Raw genomic sequence first — 23,470 nt, forward strand, 5'->3', positions numbered from 1 at the left:
TCTTGGCTTGTTGCTGGCTGTAATGCCTCCATGTCTTCCCATGGTTTTCCATATATGTATGTATGTGTGTTGTTGTCCAGTCACTAAGTCTTGTCTGCCTCTTTGAGACCCCATGGACTGCAGCACACCAGACTCCTCTGTCCTCCACTATATCCCCGAGTTTGCTCAAACTCATGTCCATGGAGTCCGTAATGCTATGTTTGTGTGTGTCCTAATCTCCTCTTCTTATAAAAACACCAGTTATATTGGATTAGTGGCCACCCTAATGACCTCATGGTAATTTAACACTGCCTCTTTAAAGGCCCTGTTTCCAAATATAGGCACATTCTGAGGTACTGGGAGTTAGGATTTCAACATGTGAACTTGAGGGTGGAGAGGGGCACAATAGAGCTTGTAACAGGAGAGTTTATAAGAAATGAGAGGTACCCAGCCAAAGCTATTCTTCACTTACAGAGTATAGGGGTTTGTGGTAACTCCTCAATTCCTGATAGCTCCTAAATATGGCCTAACGGTGACATGGGGGTCTCCCCCCCCACCCCTTTACAGAGGGTGGCTTCCCCTGGCACAGTGCTTGCTACAGAGGTGTGTGCACCACTGGACAGGAAGCTAGTGTGTGTAGTGTTAGTCGCTCAGTCGTGTCTGACTCTTCGCAACCCCATGAACTGTAGCCCTCCAGGCTCCTCTGTCCATGGAGTCTCTAGGCAAGAATACTGGAGTGGGTTGCCATGCCCTCCTCCAGGTGATCTTCCCAACCCAGGGATTGAACCCAGGTCTCCTGCATTGCAGGCAGATTCTTTACCAGCTGAGCCACCAGGAGACTGAATCGTTTCATGAAAGTGATCCCATTCCCTTGCAGTTCTTCTGAAGAAATCCATGGACAGTCGGGGTATGTTGGCTATTTTTTTTTTGAATACTTGTTAATTCCTCTGTACCCACTCCCTACCTTTTTTCCCTAAACAAACAGAAATCAGGGCTCAGGCTCAAGAGCCTTTGGCAAGCACCAGCATCCAGCCCTAGGCATCTTGCCTATTTGTTTTCCTTGAATTCATGAGGTCACCCACATTGCGTTGGTGGCAAGTGATTCTGTTTTCCATTTCAAATTGTGGTATGTGTTTTATTTAACACAAAGTTTTTAAGTTAAAAAAGTGAATCAATTCAAAGAAAAATATTCATGATGGCACAGTAGGAGGCAGATATGAAAAAATCAGGAAGGTGATCTACAAGAGATCTGAAGTCTTAGAAATGCAGCTCTAACGTGCAAATTGGACCATAAAATTGAACCATAAAGAAGACTAAGCACCAATATATTGATGCTTTTGAACTGTGGTGCTGGAGAAGACTCTTGAGAGACCCTTGGACATCAAGGAGATCAAACCAGTCAATCCTAAAGGAAATCAACCCTGAATATTCATTGGAAGGACCGATGCTGAAGCTCTAATACTTTGATCACCTGATGCGAAGAGCCGAATCATTGGAAAAGACCCTGATGCTGGGAAAGATTGAGGGCAGGAGGAGAAGGGGGTGACAGAGGATGAGATGGTTGGACGGCATCACTGACTAAATGGACATGAGTTTGAGCTAACTCTGGGAGATAGTGAAAGACAGGGAAGTCTGGCATGCTACAGTCCATGGAGTCACAAAGAGACAGAACTTAGTAACTGAACAACAACAACATGTAAGATAAGCAGAGACACTGGTCTTACTGACTCTTGAGTTGTTCACTAAAGGACACTCCTTAGAAAAATGGCACTTCTGGCTCTACCCTGAGCCTCCACTGCCAGTATTGTGGTGGACAGAGCAGGGCAGAGATGTCAGTCCCTTTTTTTCTGTTTACAACTTCCATATCTAGTATCTAAACAGTCTCTATCCCCAGGAGAGAGGTTTACTCTCTAGATCCTCCCTCTTTTACTTTAGTTCCAGTCTTGACACTTGTAAGGCCCTCATCTCGGAGCAGCTACTAAGAGAAGTTTGGTGCAGACACATGTAGACAAAGTATTTTTGACTTGAATCTGAAAACTTCCAGGAAATTCCAGTATGTATCTGATTCATAATTCTTTCCTATGCTTATTTCCTCTGTCACACTTTTGTTTTACAATTTGGAGTTTCATTCCTAGCTTCCGTTCTCGATTTCTGGTTTAATACCAACTTTAAGAGTTGGGTAGTTCAAATAGGAGGCTAGGCTTATGTTTGTGTTGGACATTTGAGCTTTGTAAACATTTGTAAAATGTTTTATTTGCAAAAATAAGCTATCTGCTCCCTAGAGACTGGCTTAATAATCTATTATGTAACTCTCTGATGGTTTCAAAAGAGTTATTAATACGTGGAGGAAGTGCTTATGGTATAATAAAAAAAACAGGTTACAAAACAGCATTTCTGGTAAAGCACTACTTTGAAAAGCATTATATTTACATATATATACACATGCATACATATACATATATTACAATACATTAATATGTAATTGAAAGACTATGCTGTAATGTTATCAATGGTTCTTTAGCTCGAGGGATTATGAGGATTTTAAATTTGTTCTTTTTACTTTTCTATATGTTCTTTTTTTTTTTTGCAGTTTTAAAAATTGAGGAAGAGTTGATAAAATTTATGCAAGTTTTAGGTGTGTAACAGTGATCCACAGTTTTTAAAGGTTATACTCCATTTATAGTTTTTATAAAATATCAGCTATACCATGTTATACAAGATATCCTTGTAGCTTAGTTATTTTGCGCGTAGTAGTTTGGACTCTTAATCCCCTGCCCCTATCTTGCCCCTCCCTTCTTCCCTCTCCCTACTGGTAACCACTAGTTTGTTCTCTGAATCTATGAGTCTATTTCTTTTCTGTTATAATCACTGTTTTTATTTTTTGGATTCCACATGTAAGTGATCCTGTACAGTATTTGTCTTTCTCTGTCTGACTTATTTCACTTAGCTTAATAAACTCCAAGTCCATCCTTGTAGCAAATAGTAAAATTTTATTCTTTTTTATGACTGAGTAGTAATCCATTGTGTGTGTGTGTATATCTATAGCAGTATGTATTGATCCGTCCATCTGTTGATGGACACTTGGCAATTGTAAATAATGCTGCTATAAACATTGGGATACCTGTATCTTTTCAAATTAGTGTTTTCATTTTTTTCAGATATATACCCAGAAGTAGGATTGTTGGATTATATGATAGTTCTGTTTTTAATTTTTGAGAACCCTCCATAATGTTTTACACAGTCGCTATACCAATTTCCATTCCCACCAAGTGTGTGAAGGTATCTGAATTTTTATTTTGTTTAAAATTTGAAGAAGAAACCATTAAATTAGCTTATGTAAAAAAAATTCTTTTATTCAAATGTTTCAAAGGTGAAGTCTATACCATATAAAAAGGTGACTACTGCTGGCCAGGATTTTTTAAGAAATCATGTCTGCATTTTTTTTTTTTTTTTGAGAAAATGAGAAAAGGATGGTAATGGTTAGTCTTGAACCTCTACCAAAGAGACATAGTCTTAGATGAGATACAGGGTCAATGAAACAATACAAGTTAGGCTGCTTTCCTTATTATCATTAGGCTAGGTGAAATGTTTTTTTTTTTAAAAAACAAAAACAATAACAGTCTTTATCACAGGACTCATGGACTTATGAAACCAAAACAGCATGTGAAAACAGGCTGACATCAGGAAGAAATATGAATAACCAACTACATTATTTTATTCCTTTACAAACATTTATTCTTGGCCCCTCACATTAAAAAGCTTTTTCTACAGCCATGTTTCTCAGTAATTTTGATGTGTTCATCCTTCAGATCCAACAAGGCTCCCAACAGTAACCAATTTTCAGTGTGACAAGTAAAAGAGCCTCATACAGGTACAGATCAGAATAGGGAGGGGAATGTAACTTTGATAAAAAATATTTTTAGATGCTGCTGATATCCCCCACTTGGGTAATTACTGCTTTATGTTATTTTGTTATCTTTTATTGAATATTTAGTTCAATATCACATGCAACTACCTGTTTAAAAAAAGAAAAAGCTTTATTCTGCTAAACATTGTTGGTTTGATTGTTGTTAAGTTACTAAGTCATGTCCAACTCTTTGACAACCCCATGGACTGTAGCCCGCCAGGCTCCTCTGTCCATGGGGTTTCCCAGGCAAGAATACTTGAATGAACTGCTATTTCTTTTTCAAGGAGATCTTCCCTACCGAGGGATCGAACCACAGCTCCCGCATTGGTGGGCAGATTCTTTACCACTAAGCTACCAGGGTAGCTCACGAACTTTGTTAATGCTCGTCCATTCTCCCTTCTCCTTTCCTATCTGTATGCTATCTTGCTGTGCTTTCTCCACAGTTCATGTGCTTCAGGGAAATGTGACTTCATCTCCAGCCTCCGGGTGAGGCCTGGCTGGTTTAAAGTGAATCTGAAACTCTTGCAACAGTGTCTGGTTTAGGCAAGTCAGCTGTGACATTCCCCTGGCCAAAGGATTGTTCAGAAATGAGCCTGAGGGACAGTGTGAGCCAATGGGACTCCAGCTGCTTAAAAAGGAATGTCCTCAGTGTTAGGAGAAAGCCCCTCTGATAGATGCTGTTTCTCTGGAAATCATTCTGGGTTATTACAGTCTCTTCCCACTGAGTAATGCTGACTGAGGATGAAATAACTCAAAACAAAGGGCGCAAATGACAGACCAGAAGGGACTGCACGAACCCTGAAGCTCTCCCTACTTCCGAAGTACCAGGTACAAACACTATCTTACGCTATAAGCCAGTTGGGGTCAAGTTTTCCATTTCTTGAAGCTGAAAGCATACTGATACAATATATATAATATTGAAGAAGTCCTCAAAATATAGTTTTATAATTTTAGTGTGAAGTGAGTTTCACTTCCCAGGCTGGAATAATAGGGAAAGAGAAGCTGCTTGACTCTCTGTAATTATTGATTTAAGTTAATCACTTTAAACAGCATCTTAACTATTCATTCTAAAAGTTGCCATTAAATACAGCATAAAATATGGTTGGTTGTAAGAGGCTTTTAGCAGTCACAAAATGCCAAAGATCTTAAAGCAAATCTCAACAATGGGATTTGTGCTTAAACTATATTTTACTTGTAAGGTCTTTGAGATCTAATCTTAAAATATGAGTGCTGATAAGTGATTAAGATACATTTCTTCCTGAATAATTTATGTATCACGTCATCAAGTTGAAGAATTACACTGAAGAGCATTCAATAACTATTTATAAAAATAATCCTTATATTTTTTAGTGGTCTTTTTTCAAATAATTCATTTCTTTAAATTTATTGAAATGTTTAAAAATAACATTAAAAACACAAAAATAGGAGCAGGTAATTTAAGAAAAAGAACTCAACTTTTTATTTCTTTGGTGAAATTTCATATTTTGTTCCATAGCTTGTATGTCTAAGAAATCAGTACCATTTAAGGGCATGAGAAGAGGAGGAGGTAGATGATAAAAAACAAATGTAAGGTGATACATATGATTGTTTTCTAGCAGAAAGGTAACTGCACTGAAAGCATATGTTTTGAAAATTACTTAGATGCCAAAGTAATTGCGGAAAACTTGTATTATATTTTGATAGAAAATCTTCTGTCCTTCAAAGATGCTTATTTTGGGCTTTTCCATTTTCCATTAAACTCAGCAGTAATTATTCTGCAGACTACAGATCCATAAGTACTTTGGCATCCATCCTTCATTATTACTTGCATTTAATCTGTTAGGTTCATAATTCCTACATATTATAATAGCATGTAGACACAGAAGAAATAAAGTATACAAGCTGGCTGAATATTGATCATCTAGATTTAAACTGATTTCTATTTTGCTGACATAAGAAAGTAGGAAAAAGAAAGAGCTTCACTGAAAGAGAAAGTTCTTTAATTAAAGGAAATGTATTAAATTAACTCTATTTTTTGTGTGTTTGTTTTACATATGAGATTTTTAAAGGGAAAATAGTAGCTGATGAAGTCCAAATAACTAATATAAGCTGACTTATATGTTCTGTTTCCAAAATTTTAATCCAATGAGACTTTGTTTTAGGGGGAAGATTTATAAACAAAATATCCCAATGAGTGATGTTTCGACCACGTAAATAATGTATCTGGAAATGTTACTATCTTTTAATATAAACATGGTTGATTTAGGGAGAAGGAGAGAAAAAAAAATGCATGGACTAGTTGCCTCATTATTGGATATCAGATTAAATTGTTTGATTTAAATGGATGTAAAGTTAATGAATACAGGGAACTGCTATGAAGTTCCACCTTTTCTTATCAAAATGATGACATTAGGCACCCATACTCATGAGAACCAGGCTAGGTGGGGAGAAAGTTAACTGATCTAGGCAGAAACCCTTCAAGGGAAAGGACAAGAAGAAAAGAAACCTGGCCCCGTGTGTAAAATGAGTGCTCCCTCAGCTCTATTCTGAGAAGTGATAAATTAACTATTTGGATGGACTGATAGCTGGGTCCATTGCAATGCATTTGTTATACCATTTAATACTTTTTAAATGGAAACCAATTCAAGCTCTGGAATGTCTGCTCGGTTTTCCTAAAACTTAATTTAAAAAAAACAGTGAACTTGATGGAACAGAGATATATGATAAATTTATATAATTGCCCTGATTAAGTTCAGAGGTAAATTTTCCAGGATAGATTGCAGTGTGAAGTTGGGTATTTGAAATCTGAAGAAACTCCTGGGAATCTTATGGTTCTAATTTGGTCCACTTAAGAAATAAGAGAAAGTCCTTGAAAACTTAATTTCTACATAAAAAAAATATGAAGTGTAAAAGTTGGACAAAAGTAAGCTACTAGCCAAATATATCAAAATAGTATTATAGCATTTTATTTTGAAGAAGTAAATATTCCAAGAAAATGTCTAATATTTTGATAAATATACTTTATAATGGAGGATATTAGCCAAATATGTCATATCATGTTAGGTTTAGAGACCATCTGTTGGCTAAAATCCATTGTAGTTTTGTCAGTTCATTCAACAGATATTTATTAAATGCCTATTGTGTGCCAACCACTATTCTAGACCCTAGAGATAGAAAGTAAAACAAATAAGATCCTGTCCCATGGAACTTAATTTATAGATTGTCTTTCATTGGCACTTGTTTAACTAATATAATGACTTGTTAAAGATTTGGAATGAACTGTATCAAAGCTGTTAACATTTCCAATAAGAAAACAGTAACAAACAAGTTATAAAATGTCCTTTTAACTTCACCCTGCTGAATAGACATCATTTTGGTGTGTTCATATTGGTTGATAGATATGATGGAAACCAGTTTGTTAATAAATACTGCTGGATGGTGGACAAAACTATGAAGAAGAATTCTGCAGAAGTCTAGATTTTAAAATATTTCTTTTTTCTTATTTTAACTATCCTTCTCACTCCCTGATGGAGTATTCCTTTTTCCTTCTCAGACTTCTTACGGCACTGCCAGTGAAGACACTAATGAAACACATTAGTTTAATATCTCCGTTTCCTTTTCTTCAATTTTTCTTTTTTTCTCCTCTTAACACATGTAGAATAATTATCCTTTTCAAGGGTAATTCACTCACTCTCATCTCTGACATCTTGCAAAATCATTTCGTTATTGTCATCTTAACCTTTGAGACATTCCCAAAGTACTACGGTAAGTGCTTCCCAGGTGGCCCTGTAGTAAAGGATTCGCCTACCAGTGCAGGAGACACAAGAGATGTGGGTTCAATCCTTGAGTTGGGAAGATCCCCTATAAGGAGGAAATGGCAACCCACTCCAGTGTTCTTGCCTGGAAAATTCCATGGACAGAGGAGCCTGGTGAGCTATAGTCCATGGGGTCGAAGAGTCTGATATGACTGAGTGGGCGTGTGTGTGCGTGCGCACACACACACACACACACACACACAGTTCAATAAATTATTTCTTTTCATATTGTTAAAAGTTCCTGAGACCAAGTAGACCAAGTAGATTACAGTGTTTTTAATGTATTAGAGAATGGCTGTTGCAATCTGATCTGGAAAATTTCAAGGCTACAGTTCTTGAGCTGTACCAAATTATGTATTCACTTTAGTACCCTACACTTGGATGAATTACTTCTCCATTACTCTCTATCACTGGTGTAGATAAAATTCTATGATTGCTGTAAATTTGGCTTTATTTATTTAGCAAGAATCTACTGAGCCTCTATTACAAATTGACTTGACACTCTTCCAAGCACTAGCAATAGGATGATGAACAAAATAGACATGCTTTCTAACTTACTGGGATTTACATTCACTGATATTTGGAAGATTATATATTTCTGGTTAATGTTAGGATAAGTCAGTCAATGTTGACATTGCAGTTTTTAGCCACAAACTAAAAAAAAAAAAAAAAACCACTGACTTTTACCTTGTATTCAACTCTTATCTGGGACACTAGTCATTTTTATGATAAAAAACCAATTCACAATTGTAAAAATTTGCCGAGTACACTAACGTTCTGTTATCACACTCAACAGTCCTTAGAGTACCTCTCAGCTAAATGTCCAACCATTTAAATCTGGCATGACTAGAATATCAAAGTCAACCATCCCCAGAACTTCATTTACTACATTGAAATAATAATGATTTCAATATATAATTAGTCTTTAATCTTCTCTAACCTCTGCTGGAGAAGGGATAGGCTACCCACTCCAATATTCTTGGGCTAACCTTGTGGCTGAGCTGGTATAGAATCCACCTGTGATGCAGGAGACCTGGGTTCGATCCCTGGGTTGGGAAGATCTGAAGAAGGGAAAGGCTACCCACTCCAGTATTCTGGCCTGGAGAATATAATGGACTTGGGGTCACAAAGAGTTGGACATGACTGAGTGGCTTTCACTTTCACTTTTCAACCTCATAGAGTGCTATGTGGAAGTATGATATTACTTCTACTTAGATATTATATTCAACCTCACATATGCAAATAAAGCAACTCTAATGGCAGAAAGCGATGGTTGGATAGCATCACAGACTCAATGGATATGAGTTTGAGTAAGCTCCAGGAGTTAATGAAGGACAGGGAAGCCTGGCACGCTGCAGTCCGTGGGTTGCAAAGAGTTGGACAGAACTTAGCAACTGAACAACAACAAAAAGACATTATATTTCCTCCTTTCACTATTGCAAATAGCTTTTAAGATATGAGTCTAGCTCAAGAATATAAGTGAGGGCCTTTTCTAAGGGTCTAGTAAGTAACCAACTAACTGGAGAGGAGGGCTGACATGAACGGAGTTGGCGGGCGGGGCGGGGGAAGTGGTGGCATTGGAGGCTGAAAGTGTGTTAGTTGCTCAGTTGTGTCCGACTGTGACCCCCTGGACCATAGCCCAGAAGGCTCCTCTGTCCATGGGATTCTCCAGGCAAGAAAACTGGATTAGGTTGCCATTTCCTTCTCCAAGGGATCTTCCCAACCCATGTATTGAACCTGTCTCCCAAATTGCAGGCAGATTTTTTATCACTGAGCCACCAGGGAAGTCCCTGGAGGCTGAAACTGTCCTCCAAAGCAAATTTATTTGAAGTGTTATGCTCTGTCTTTGAAAATCATGCAAAATATTTCTTGTATCCATACAGTTTCTTGCTCATTTTAATATAAAAACAATATTTTCATTTCTTACCACTTGTTAACATTGTTGCCCCATCCATAGTGTGATAAAGAAATTTCTACCCCAGAGTCCCAGCACTGTTCCATGTTCTCAGGTCATATGTGGACCCTGGTAGGGGGCTTCCCTGGTGACTCCTATGGTAAAGAATCTACCTGCAATGCAGGAGACCCAGGTTCAATCTCTGGGTTGGGAAGATCCCCTGGAAGGAGGGCATGGCAACCCACTCCAGTACTCTTGGCTGGAGAATTCCATGGACAGAGGAGCAGGGTGGGTTATAGTCCATGGGATCACAAAGAGCTGGACATGACTGAGTGCATTTGAATATCACTGGCTTAACAGAAGCACTCAGACGCCCTGACATCTGATTGTTATCAAATTGTTCAAGTTATCCAACCTCAGATTTTCTCAGCTGTTAAAAAATGGTAAAAACCCCTGCTTTACTCTCCACAGTGTTGCTGGAAAGATCAGAAGAGTCAATAGAATATTACTATTATTATTATGAAATAACTGGTTTCTTCAACAATCAGTGCTTAGGTCAGTGTAGAAATATGAAATGGTTCCATTTTTCTCCAATCATTGCTTTCAACTATGCAACATTGAGTTTCCTTCTCCCATCCCTTCAAGACAGCTTAGTCAGACCCTACAGCTTTCTGATCATTCGGTTATTAAAATATCAGTTTAGTTCAACTTATTCCAGTTTAAAATTTCACCTTACACATATGCTTGAAATCTCATTTGCTCCCAACCTCCCCATCCCAGTGAAGCTTGTGTTTAAGTAATTTAGACTGGGAAAGGAATGGCATCAGCTGTCTTATTCCCTCACCTTTCTTTCTTTTGGGACCCCTTCTCCTCCAAAGAATTGGGACCAAAGATGGAGAAAGACTGCAAGTATCAGATGTCAGTCCTCCCTTGCCTGTCGTTCTTTCTCAGGTCAAGATCCATCTATCTCTGAGGCCTTCTGAGTCGCTCCCAGCTAAATGCTGAGTCTCTCCTGGGATATGTATGTGAGTTTTCCAGGGGCGATGTTGGTGGGAGTGGTGTGGGGGGGTTTCCAGTGCAGTATATTCTCTTCTGGGAGATCAGCCTGACTTGGTCACTTTTGACTCCTCCTGCTCAAACGCTTCTGAAACCAGATCCATTCCCACCTCAGATTCTAGACCCCACAGCCTCTGGCGGCTGCAGTCTTTTCACCTTATGGCCTCTCTTCGTGGACACCAAATAGCTCTGTGTTACTATTTAGTGGAGTCAGACTTCTATGGGCCAATCACCCAGAAGCCTGGGGAGTTTTGCCACCAGACAGCTGTGTAGGCTGGCACCAGCTCCTCCTCCAGTATTGGCTTCAGTGTTTTAAAAGGGAGCTTTTTAGAAGGAAAAAATATCAACACACATCAGACATTACATAATAGGTGAAGCAAAGTCCCAAAATGTCACATACTATTTCTTAATGTCACAATGTTCCCGTGGCAGGTCTTTTGTCCCAGCGTCTACCATCCCTTCTATGCTCCAGTGTTAAAAGGGACCCCTTAAAGTCTGCTGCCCCTAGTACGTGAGCACTCTACAGATAAGTGTAGCCTTTCCAAAGCAAGCCAGTGGCATTTTTGTTGTCCTGCAGCCCTTCCCCAGAGCTCCAGAAGTGTCTCCAACTCTTCTGGTCTCTCTGGAGTAGGGGGAAGTTTCCCACTCTGTATACTTTGCTCCACAGAGAGCCGCTGTGACAACATACTGTGACTCAGTGGCTCAAAGCTCATCCCAGCCTAAAGTAACCCCATGAAACTTACTCCACATAGGAGGGAGTGCCAGAAATGTTCCCAGGTGGGGCTAGTGGTTAAGAACCCACCTGCCAATGCAGGAGATGCAAGAGATGAGGGTTCCATCCCTGGGGTCGGAAAGATCCCCTGGAGGAGGGCATGGTAACCCACTTTAGTATTCTTGCCTGGAGAATCCCATGGACAAAGGAACCTGGCGGGCTATGGTGCATGGGGTCACAGAATTGGACATGACTGGAGCAACTTAGCAAGCACATCCATATGCCAGAAATATTGCTTTTCTTTAGACTCTTAACTTCAGTTCCAAGTTCCTTCCAACAGACAGAAATTCAGTCTCAGTTATCATTGTAGCGGCCCTCATCCACTCACAGAGTGTTGTGCAAAGGTTCTAGGGTTCTAACATTGAGCAAAGACTGGCCTTGGAAGTTTTTGCCCTTGCTGGTCTCTGTTCAGCTGTCTATCAGCCCAGCCTCCACCATTCCTTGAATTCTAGTGAGTTTGCTGATTCTGTGTCAAATTAGGGGCATGAGAACCTGTGGCAAGTGCAATAAGGGTTAAGTTCTCAGTTCCCTCCCCATTTCTGTTCCCTCCTGACGGTTCTGTCATGGAATGGAATGTGAGTCCCTACCACACTCCCCTTCATCTTCTCCTTCCCAGTTGAAGGCAATCTCTTCTCCTTCCCTTACTACTCTCTTTCCTCTGCTCTTCAGGGGCAGCTATGATAACCACTTTACTGAATTTAGGACAGGGAGAGGGAGTAAGTGTGGGAGTGGGAGGGTGGGTGTTGTGTGTGCTCAGTCGCTCAGTCAGGTCTGACTTTTTTAAGACCCCATGGACTGTAGCCCGCCAGGCTCTTCTGTCCATGGAATTTTCCAGGCAAGAATACCGGAGTGGGCTGCCATTTCCTCCTCCAGTGAATCTTCCCAACCCAGGGATCAAACTTGCATCTCTTGCATCGGCAGGCAGATTCTTTACCACTGGGCCTAGCATTTAAAAATTGAATGAGTTCACATGAATGTTAGCTGCTTATGGAAATTTGGAGAATCTGGCTTTTACTGCATGACAATAACCACCGGGGGAAGAGAAGGGCTCTCACTGCTTCTGCTCAGGCCAAGCCCAGCCCATTGCACTAGTTAACAGCACCTGCCTGACCTGAGGAGTATCTGACTTTGAAATGTTCTGCTGTGATCTTTCACAAAAGCCAAGCAGAAGGGCTAAAACATAAATATAGGCATAAGTGAGGGCATATAGAGGATCTGGTTATCTTTAAAAAACCAGAAGGGGAACAAACCACAAAATAATAGCAGAATAAATTATCCCTCCACATTCATAATAAAAATGGCTATCACATTCAGAGATTTCATCACATCTTAGGCCCTTAAAAGAGGCAATGCCATTTAACCCTCACAAAAATCATGTGAGCTGCTGCTGCTGCTGCTGCTAAGTCGCTTCACTCGTGTCCGACTCTGTGAGCTGAGGACTACTTAACTCTGGTTTACTGATGGGAAAACCGAGTTTCAGGGCAAAGTGATTTGGCTAAGCCACAAAGCTGCTAGGTTGAGAAACTTGGAATGAAGCCACGTATGTCTCTTTACTGTGGGGCTATATTGTCTCCCCTCCTATAGACATTAGTCGTCCTTCTTTAAGGGATTAAAGGCACAGAAATTAGTTGCCAAGTTTAATGAGGTCAGACCCTAGATTGGAAGTCATCTTGACCCTGAGTACTAAGTCTACTCCTGCTTGCTCTTCTAGAAGGAGGCTATTTCTAAGCACCACTTGAAGATCAGAGTGGCACCAGCCTTTTACTAATAGCAGTTATCAATAGATATGTTAATTTTATTAGTCCTTGGAGCTTGCTTTAAATTTTACTAAGTGGGCATGTGTATGTGGGGAGGGGACCAGAAGAGGTAAGGGGCTGACGAAGGGGAACACAACTCCTGATGCCTCCTGTGGTGGCCACAAAAGTGTTGAAAAGATAAAAACACTATAGAGATATACTACTAGGGAAGTGGTTTGTCAAAATGTGAAATATCTACAGAAATTGAAAGGCTTGAAATGAGTCAAAATGCTTTGTTTGGTTCCGGGAAATCCCTAGAAATAGAAAGCTACCTAACATAAACTTTTAGGTTGACAAACATGATTTCAGAATCAAGCATTTAATCAGACTTGTTAGTTTGAATTTGCATGTTTAGAGTGTAATGAATCTCACATTATGTAATGGACACAAATTTTATATTTTATTAGCATTTACTGATGTAATTTGAAACAGTAATTGACACTTTATAAACATATAACAAATTTTTTTCTCATGTATTTAAGTTGAAATCTGATTTGTGCAAGAACTGAAGTTATTACTGCTAAATATCACATATGAGAGGAAATTAGATTATAGAATAACAGATCAGGAGGCTCTAGATGCTAATAGAACTATAATTCCCCTTCTAGGTGGGATAAATGGGAAATTTTATGTCATAGTTTTGTAGTTGTAAAACAAACAAAAAAACCACGCCAACTAAGTTGATGACTTTTCAGTAGCTATGATGAGGTGATTTTAGAAGTAATAGTGTCATTTGGGGGTAACAATTTAGAAAAAGAGAACTATGTGAAAATTTTACTATGTGAAAAAGTTTCTTAGTTAATTTCAATGATTTGTCAGATTTTTTTTCTGACCTGAGATTATTCTCTGGCATTCAGTGATGGTTTACAGTCTAGGTTCTCAGCCCTGGTAGATGTACTAAAGCAAAACAATGAGGTATATTGATGGCATTTCCTGGTTCTTTTACAGATATTAGGTAAGGTCTGAGATTGTTCACATAAAAAGGCAATAACTAAATGGCATTTACTACATTTAAGTGTTAAAACTAAGGAATCATTTGTGCTACCATTGTATAGCTGAAACAGAGGCTAAAAGCAGTAAAATGACTTGTTTAAGGTCACTAGCATGCAAATGGCAAGGCAGGTACCCAAACTCTTACCTCCTGGGTATTCTTTCCATTGGAGACCCTTAGTTTCAGTGCTTTGGCTTCCCTTTTCCAAGAGTTTAATGCTAAGTAGTGTTTTACACTCTGATAGCGTATTTTGCTTGTTGTGGTTGATTTATTTTGCTAATATTCTTTGAGTATTGTCAGTGTAGACATATTTGTTAGACTGCTCGACAGCGGATATGTTAAATAACAAGACTGGTATTGTATCAAAAATTTAGATTGTGGTAAAATCTGTAAAATTATGTGACCAGTTTCTTCAACAAAGAGTTTCAAGGGAAAAAAAAAAGTGGAAGTGAGTACCTATAGATTAAAAAAGTCAAGAGACAGATGAACCAAATACATTGTGTTTTGGAACTTGTTTGGGTCCTAATTTGAAAATACCAGCTGAAAAAAATTATTAGACAACCAGAGAATTTGAACGGTGTATATTTAATTGTATTAATGAATTATTGTTAAATTTAAGGTGTAACAGTGCAATTGTGGTTAAGTATCTAATATTTTGTTGTTGTTGTTGAGTTGCTCAGTCACGTCTGACTCTCTGCAACCCCATGGACTGCAGTACACCGGGCTTCTCTGCCCTTCACCATCTCCCAGAGCTTGCTCAAACTCATGTCCTTTGAGTCAGTGATGGCATCCAACCATCTTGTCATCTGTATTCCCCTTCTCCTCCTTCAAATTCCTGTTCCTCTGCAATGGATGAAGATGATCGGTCTTCAGTTGATAATTTCCCAAGCTGCATTCTGGGTACCTGGGGGTTCTTATATGATTCGATACAGTTTTGAGTCTGACATTTTCCGCTGAAGAATATATTGAACCCAAATTAGATCATTACTTTGGTTTTATTTTGCATAATGCCTTATTTCAGGGCGGCCTCTAAAGGGGCCTGAAAATGTTTTAGAAGTATAGTCGAGTCCGGCCTCCACATCCTTCTCTCCTTTGGGGCAAAAAGCGGAGACGGGGTGGGTGGTGGGGTGGAGTTGAAGGAGTAGAAATTGTTCTCTCTTCCTCCTCCTCCCACCGATCCTGCCCAAGAACCAGTTTCAAACTAGATGCTTTCCAAAAGACTTCTAATCTTTGCTAAAATTTTAGCCTGAAGTGTGTGGGGGAGAAGGCATGGAAACGGGGAAATGTCATCTAAAATGAAGCTTTTAGATGCTTTTTAATTTCTGGTCTTGATTTCGCTAATTTGTTGTTAGGGGGTAGAAGAACCTATACCTTTAATTTTCCTGCCCACGTGACAATGTTTTTGTTTTAGGGTAGTTTTTACTGTACAGGAAATTCTCAGCGAGCTTACGTCACTGCAAGCAGTTACAGCAGTTACCGTAATGACGCTACTTTAGTTTACAAGCGTGAAACCTGAGCTGCCGCCGGGACAATTTTAGTTCAGACTTAAATCATTATTTTTCCAGGATTTAACTTTTAAGCAGTATTGACACTAGTGGCCTGAACAGAGCTAGCTTTTTTTGTTTTCTAAATCTATACTGATGTATTTCCCAGGTTTTGTCTAGGACGAAAAGCAGAAAATACATTACATTCACTTTCCTTACTGGGAAGCTCGGGAAGGGGTTGCTGCAGTAGTGCGCCTGCGCAGTTCGTCTCCACCAAATCGCCCGCTTTCCCCGGTCCGGCTAGCAGGGGGCGCTGTGAGGTAACGGCTAGTCTTTTCTTCAGGGCTCTGGAACGTAGCGTAAAAGGGTAGGAGGTGAGGCGGGCTGAGGGGCGTTCTATCCTTGACTGCCCTGATCTCTATCGCCCTTTGTCCTCCAGCCTCCCCGGGGCGCTGGGCCTGCGGGCCTGGTTGCTAGGCGGAAGCGGGGAACTGCGGCGGCCGCAGCGGCAACAACCCAGGTGTTTGAAAAGCTTTTACGCAGGCGGCAAAAGGTCCTCTGGCGGCGGGCTCGCGTCTCCCTGCAGACAGGCCGGGCCGGGCCGGGTGGCCGACCGGCTTTTGCCTTGAGTCGGGACCGGGTTGCGGGTGGACTCGCGGCCCCGGGCCGGGGAGCCGGGCGCGCTGCAGGCCGACCGCCGAGCGGGATCCGGGTGTCCGGGGCTGTGGGCGGGCGGCGGGAGCCTCGCCGGGAGTTCGGCCAGGGGTCGCGGGCTGCCCGCCACTCACCCGGGCCCCTCTTCCTCCCAGCAGACCCCCGCCTACCGGCCGCCGACCGCGACCATGGTCTCCAAGTCCGACCAACTGCTCATCGTCGTGTCCATCCTAGAAGGTGAGCGACCGGGGACTTGGCGTTTGCAGCTGCTGCTTCCTAAATGTTAACGGAGTAGTGTGGGACCGAGGCTTTGTTAACCCGAAGAACCCTGTCATCTTCGCTGGTGCGGTCCCCAGAGGCTTGTTTGAAGTTGTATGCTGTAAGGTCTGTTGGGCAGTTGATTTAAAAGTCCCCCAAGGGAGTGGGAGTATGAGAGGTATTAAGGGTAGGTGGTATTTAGCGTGATTAGCCGTGACCCAGAGAATGTTGGAGAAAGTTTCCATCAGAAGCAGCATATCGATGCTGCTTATAATATGAGCTGAAAAGAGTGCCTGGAAAGCACGTTCTGTACAACGACCTCCTGGTATCAGTGTTGAGAACTTTGCTTTGACTCAAATACATATTTCATGCATTTTTCAGAAGTGTTTCTGTGTTCTTGCATTTTCAGATGTCTTTGCGGGGGCCCTTCCATTTACAGGTCTCTACTGGGTGCTTAGAGGACTACTGTTGTCAACAGGGCCTATGGCATATGCCCGGAAGTTGAGTTTGTTTGGAGACTCGCTGAGTGTCAGGCACTGTGCTGGGAATAAAAACACAAGAGACCTGGTTCCAAAAGCTACCGGTGTAGCCTGGAGAACAGTAAATACTTATGAAGGTGTGGAAGAAGGAATGACTACCTCTGTCTGGGGAAGCTGGGAACGTTTTCCCAAAGAAGATGACATTTTTTTTTTTGGTCCTAAAGAATGATTAAACGTTTGTCAGGGGGAGAAAAAAGGAAGGAAGGGCATTCCAGGCAAAGGGAAGAGCCAGTGGTGTTTAAGGGATAATAAAGCCAGATATGTTCTTTGATGGCTTTGATGGCTTGAATCAAGCCGTGTGGTTGGAGAACAGGGAAGTGGAGGATATAGGAGTTGATGGGTAAATTGAGGTTAGGTTTTGAATAACATGACAAGGAGGAGTCATCTGGAATGGTGAGAGGAATGGCTGGGGACCCCCACCCTTCCGGGTATCTCATGGAGGCCTGACACCCTCTGGGAGGTGAAAGGGAAGAAAACATTTGGAGGAGAAGATGGGCCGGAATCTGTAGTGTTGGGGAAGATTTAACTGTTAGGTTACTGACTGTTTAAAGATATAGGACTAAAATCCCCTTGTAATTTGGTGAATAAAAGCTTTTGGACTGTGGCCCATGCTATGAGGTAACAAAAAGGTAAGGCACTCTCTTTCCTTTCAAGGTTGTAGGGTTCTGTCACCTTAGGGAGGTCAAATTAATGTGCAGGACATAATATGTTGGGATGTAATGTAAATAAAGTAAAAATAGATGATACAGGCTGTAAACACAGGTTTGGGAGGTGGATGAGGTTGATGGCTGAAGTGCCTTGGTTGGTAGGTAATCAAGGATAGAAGAGTCATTCCAGGCGATTAGACAACTCAGACCACTATGGGAATGAGTATGGTGGGATTCCAGAGAACCTGGAAATGGGAAGGTCAGTTAGGTGTTGTTATAAACATATGCAGTCCTCCAAGCTGTTCCTCCTTTTGTGTTTGTATTTCCATTCATTGTAACCATGGTGTTGCTTCAAGCCAAGACCTTGGGAGTCATTGTCTTCCTGGGTCCCCTCTCCATCCCCAACATCCAGATGGTCACCAAGTGTTAATTTTATTTTAAAAATAATAGTAGGTGCTTTATATAACTTTTTTTTAAATGTAAACTTTTAAATGAACGAGTTTCCATTGTGGGTGCCTTGCTGTGGGGCTGTCATTATCCTCCTAATCTACTGTAGTAATCGTCTCAGTAGTCTGTTTCATAAATGTTTTCAGCAAATGCTGTCCACCTTACTGTCAGGGGTAACTTCTGAAATGCCAGTCTAATTTTCTTAAAGTCCTTTGATGTGCTGAAGGATAAGGTCCTGCTTAGAGTGGTATACATGGCCCTTTAGGGTAGACTTGTGACCTACCTTTTCAGCCTTCTCTCTCCTGCTGTGTGTATTCATATGTTCGCAGGCCTTCAACTATTTGAACTGCTTGCAATTTCTTGGCTATGCTTCTAGAAGTGCTCTATATTCAAAAGAAGATCACTGGGCCTCTTCCATGAGCAAACTTTGGGCTAAGTACTAGATTCCAGGGAGGAGAATGACAAGGGTTTCTCTTTTCAAGGTCATCTTTGTCTTTGGGACAAGGCAGGCACCTGTTGTTCCCATACTTATCCTCTGTTTTCAAGCTAATTGGAAGTTGTAGTTAGGATAGTCTGAAAATATATGGGTCTTTTTGGACACATAGGAGATTTATTTGTGAAACTTAGTGATCGGTTAGAGCAACCAACAATGGTGTCCTGTGAGAGGCCCCTGAGTTCTATTTGGGAGGGCCATGCCCAATGTGGCAAGACTCTTCATGCTGCTGCTGCTGCTGCTAAGTCGCTTCAGTCGTGTCCAACTCTGTGCGACCCCATAGACGGCAGCCCACCAGGCTCCGCCATCCCCGGGATTCTCCAGGCAAGTATACTGGAGTGGGTTGCCATTACCTTCTCCAAAGACTCTTCATAGGGAGTTTCAAATGAGAACTTTAGGTTGACACTCACCGGTTTGCAATCAAGGTCTTTATGACCAGCTTAATTCCTTTTAAGCAGCTTGAACCAGGGTGAGTAGCAGGCTGCTGCTGCTGCTAAGTCGCGTCAGTCGTGTCCAACTCTGTGCGACCCCATAGACGGCAGCCCACTAGGCTCCTTCGTCCCTGGGATTCTCCAGGCAAGAATACTGGAGTGGGTTGCCATTTCCTTCTCCAATGCATGAAAGTGAAAAGTGAAAGTGAAGTCGCTCAGTCATGTCCGACTCTTCGTGACCCCATGGGCTGCAGCCTACCAGGCTCCTCTGTCCATGGGGTTTCCCAGGCAAGAGTACTGGAGTGGGGTGCCATTGCCTTCTCCGGTGAGTAGCAGGAGGGATGTGCTTATTTAACAGTGGTTGAACTCCCCTCCCTGAAACCCCCTCACCAGACACACAGACATATTGGCTGTAAGATGCTTAGTGCTTATTTCTTTTTTAGTGTTTTGTTTTCAGTCTGTTAAGTCTGTTTCCACTGAGTTGAGGGTCTACTCAACTCTTTAAGAACACATACTCTTTTCTTTTGCATCCCATTTTCTGGCATAAACCTAACTCTGAATATGTCTTCAGCAAACTGAAGGAATGAAGTCAGGCAGTACAATGAACAGTAATGCATAGAGAGAATATTTTAATATTTCTTGATAGTGTACAGCATTGTCATTGAAAATACATAAATGAATGAATGTGTTCATTTTCCTTTGGCTAATTTGTAAAGTATCCTTTACCGTGTTAGTTCAGTTCAGTTGCTCAGTCGTGTCCGACTCTTTGCGACCCTATGGACTGCAGCATGCCAGGCCTCTCTGTCCATCGTCAACTCCCAGAGTTTACTCAAACTCATGTCCATTGAGTCCATGATGCCATCCAACCATCTCGTCCTTTGTTGTCCCCTTCTCCTCCCACCTTCAATCTTTCCCAGCATCAGGGTCTTTTCAAATGAGTCAGTTCTTTGCATCATGTGGCCAAAGTATTGGAGTTTCAGCTTCAGCATCAGTCCTTCCAGTGAACACCCAGGACTGATCTCCTTTAGGATGGACTGGTTGGATCTCCTTGCAGTCCAAGGGACTCTCAAGAGTCTTCTCCAACACCGCTGTTCAAAAGCATCAATTCTTCGGCACTCAGCTTTCTTTATAGTCAAACTCTCACATCCATACATGACCACTGGAAAAACCATAGCCTTGACTAGATGGGCCTTTGTTGGCAAAGTAATGTCTCTGCTTTTTAATATGTTGTCTAGGTTGGTCATAGCTTTTCTTCCAAGGAGCAAGCATCTTTTAATTTCATGGCTGCAATCACCATCTGCAGTGATTTTGGAGCCCCCAAAAATAAAGTCTGTCACTGTTTCCATTGTTTCCCCATCTATTTGCCATGAAGTGATGGGACCAGATGCCATAATCTTAGTTTTCTGAATGTTGAGTTTTAAGCCAACTTTTTCACTCTCCTCTTTCACTTTCATCAAGAGGCTCTTTAGTTCTTCTTTGCTTTCTGCCTTGAGGGTGGTATCATCTGCATATCTGAGGTTATTGATATTTCTCTTGACAATCTTGATTCCAGCTGTGCTTCATCCAGCCCAGCGTTTCTCATGATGTACTCTGCATATAAGTTAAATAAGCAAAGTGACACTATACAGTCCTGACGTACCCCTTTCCCGATTTGGAATGAGTCTGTTCGATGTCCAGTTCTAACTGTTGCTTCCTAACCTTCATACAGATTTCTCAGGAGGCAGGACTGGTGTTCTGGTATTCCCATCTCTTTAAGAATTTTCCACTGTTTTTTGTGCTCCACACAATCAAAGCCTTTGGCATAGTCAATAAAGCCGAAGTAGATGTTTTTCTGGAACTGTCTTGCTTTTTCAATGATCCAGTGGATGTTGGCAGTTTGATCTCTGGTTCCTCTGCCTTTTCTAAATGCAGCTTGAACATCTGGAAGTTCATGGTTTACATACTGTTGAAGCCTGTCTTGGAGAATTTCGAGCATTACTTTGCTAGCGTGTGAGATGAGTGCAATTGTGCAGTAGTTTGAGCATTTTTTGGCATTGCCTTTCTTTGGGATTGGAATGAAAGGTGACCTTTTCCAGTCCTGTGGCCACTGCTGAGTTTTTCAAATTTGCTGGCATATTGAGTGCAGCACTTTCACAGCTTCATCTTTTAGGATTTGAAATAACTGTACTGAAATTCCATCACCTCCACTACCTTTGTTCGTAGTGATGCTTCCTAAGGTCCACTTGACTTCTCATTCCAGGATGTCTGGCTCTAGGTGAGTGATCACACCATCGTGATTATCTGGGTTGTGAAGATCTTTCTTGTATAGTTCTGTGTTTTGTTGTCACCTCTTCTTAATATCTTCTGCTTCTATTAGGTCCATACCATCTCTAATTTTCTTGATGAGATCTCTAGGCTTTCCCATTCTATTATTTTCCTCTATTTCTTTGCATTGATCACTGAGGAAGGCTTTCTTATCTCCCCTTGCTATTCTTTGGAACTCTGCTTTCATATGGATACATCTTTCCTTTTCTCCTTTGCCTTTTGCTTCTCTTCTATTCACAGCTATTTGTAAGGCCTCCTCAGACAACCATTTTGCCTTTTTGCATTTCTTTTTCATGGGGATGGTCTTGATCCCTGCCTCCTGTACAATGTCACGAACCTCCATCCATAGTTCTTCAGGTACTCTATCAGACCTATTCCCTTGAATCTATTTCTCACTTCCACTGTATAATCATAAGGGATTTGATTTAGGTCATACCTGAATGGTCTAGTGGTTTTCCCTACTTTCTTCAATTTAAGTTTGAATTTGGTAATAAAGAGTTCATGGTCTGTGCCACAGTCTTGTTTTTGCTGACTGTATGGAACTTCTCCATCTTCGGCTGCAGAGAACAGAATCAGTCTGATTTCGGTATTGACCATCTGGTAATTTCCACGTGTAGAATCTTCTCTTGTGTTGTTGGAAGAGGGTGTTTGCTATGACCAGTGTGTTCTCTTGGCAAAACTCTGTTAGCTTTTCCCCTGCTTCATTCTGTACTCCAAGGCCAAATTTGCCTATTACTCCAGGTATTTCTTGACTTCCTACTTTTGCTTTCCAGTCCCCTATAATGAAAAAGACATCTTTTTTGGGTGTTAGTTCTAGTAGGTCTTGTAGGTCTTCATAGAACCGTTCAACTTCAGCTTCTTCAGCATTACTGGTCGGTGCATAGACTTGGATTACTGTGATATTGAATGGTTTGCTTTAGAAACAAACAGAGATTATTCTGTCGTTTTTGAGATTGCATCCAAGAGCTGCGTTTTGGACTCTTTTGTTGACTATGATGGTTATTCCATTTCTTTTAAGGGATTCTTGCCCACAGTAGTAGATGTAATTGTCATCTGAGTTAAATTCACCCATTCTAGTCCATTTTAATTCTCTGATTCCTAAAATGTGGATGTTCACTCTTGCCATCTCCTGTTTGACCACCTCCAATTTGCCTTGATTCATGGACCTAACATTCCAGGTTCCTATGCAATATTGCTGTTTACAGCATCGGACTTTACTTCCATCACCAATCACATCCACAACTGGGTGTTGTTTTTTCTTTGGCTCTGTCTCTTCATTCTTTTTGGAGTTATTTCTCCACTCATCTCCAGTAGCATATTGGGCACCTACTGACTTCGGGAGTTCACCCTTCAGCGTCCTATCTTTTAGCCTTTTCATACTGTTCATGGGGTTCTCAAGGCAAGAAAACTGAAGTGGTTTGCTATTTCCTTCTCCAGTGGACCATGCTTCGTCAGAACTCTCCACCAAGACCTGTTCGTCTTGGGTGGCCCTACACAGCATGGCTCATGGTTTCACTGAGTTAGACAAGGCTGTGGTTCATGTGATCAGATTGATCCTGTTACTGTGTTAACAGGAAAATTAAGATGCAGGTAAATTTGTTTTTGCTAATTTGATTATTTCTTAACTCTCTAGATAACCTGTTTTATATTAAATACTGGTGTTTGTTGTTGTTCAGTTGCTCTGTCCTGTCTGACTGCGACCCCATGGACTGCAGCATGCCAAGTTTCCGTGTCCTTCACTATCTCCCAGAATTTGCTCAAACTCATTACCATTGAGTCAGTGATGCCATCCAACCATCTTGTCCTCTGTTGCCACCTACTCCTCCTGCCCTCAATCTTTCCCAGCATCAGGGAGTCACCTCTTCGTTTCAGATGGTGAAGCTATTGGAGCTTCAGCTTCAGCATCAATCCTTCTAATGAATATTTAGGGTTGATATCCTTTAGGATTGACTACTTTGATCTCATTGCTGTCCAAGGGACTCACAAGAGTCTTCTCCAGCACCACAGTTTGAAAGCATCAATTC

At 41.2% G+C, this 23,470-nt stretch overlaps 1 protein-coding gene across 32 annotated transcripts in view; it reads left to right on the forward strand.

The window, feature by feature from the left end:
• CEP120 (centrosomal protein 120) overlaps nucleotides 1-23,470 on the forward strand; it is a 148,108-nt gene that overhangs the window by 34,945 nt on the left and 89,693 nt on the right. For 4 of the 32 annotated variants that reach the window (XR_014056668.1, XM_081500365.1, XM_081500346.1 and 1 more), the window contains exons 1-2: nucleotides 16,149-16,226; nucleotides 16,486-16,564. Coding sequence is in view for 14 of the 32 variants with exons in the window: in XM_081500346.1 (XP_081356472.1) it covers nucleotides 16,516-16,564 (49 nt within the window). In the remaining 18 variants the exon portion in view is untranslated. Of the gene's footprint in view, nucleotides 1-4,464; nucleotides 4,715-15,651; nucleotides 15,994-16,148; nucleotides 16,227-16,482; nucleotides 16,712-16,994; nucleotides 17,202-23,470 lie in introns of those variants that run through there. The other 28 variants (XR_014056666.1, XM_081500364.1, XM_081500345.1 and 25 more) reach the window with 21 other exon arrangements.

The sequence above is a fragment of the Giraffa tippelskirchi genome, chromosome 6 (assembly GCF_054371585.1).
Source record: "Giraffa tippelskirchi isolate mGirTip1 chromosome 6, T2T-mGirTip1v1.2.pri, whole genome shotgun sequence".
Lineage (NCBI taxonomy): Eukaryota > Metazoa > Chordata > Mammalia > Artiodactyla > Giraffidae > Giraffa > Giraffa tippelskirchi.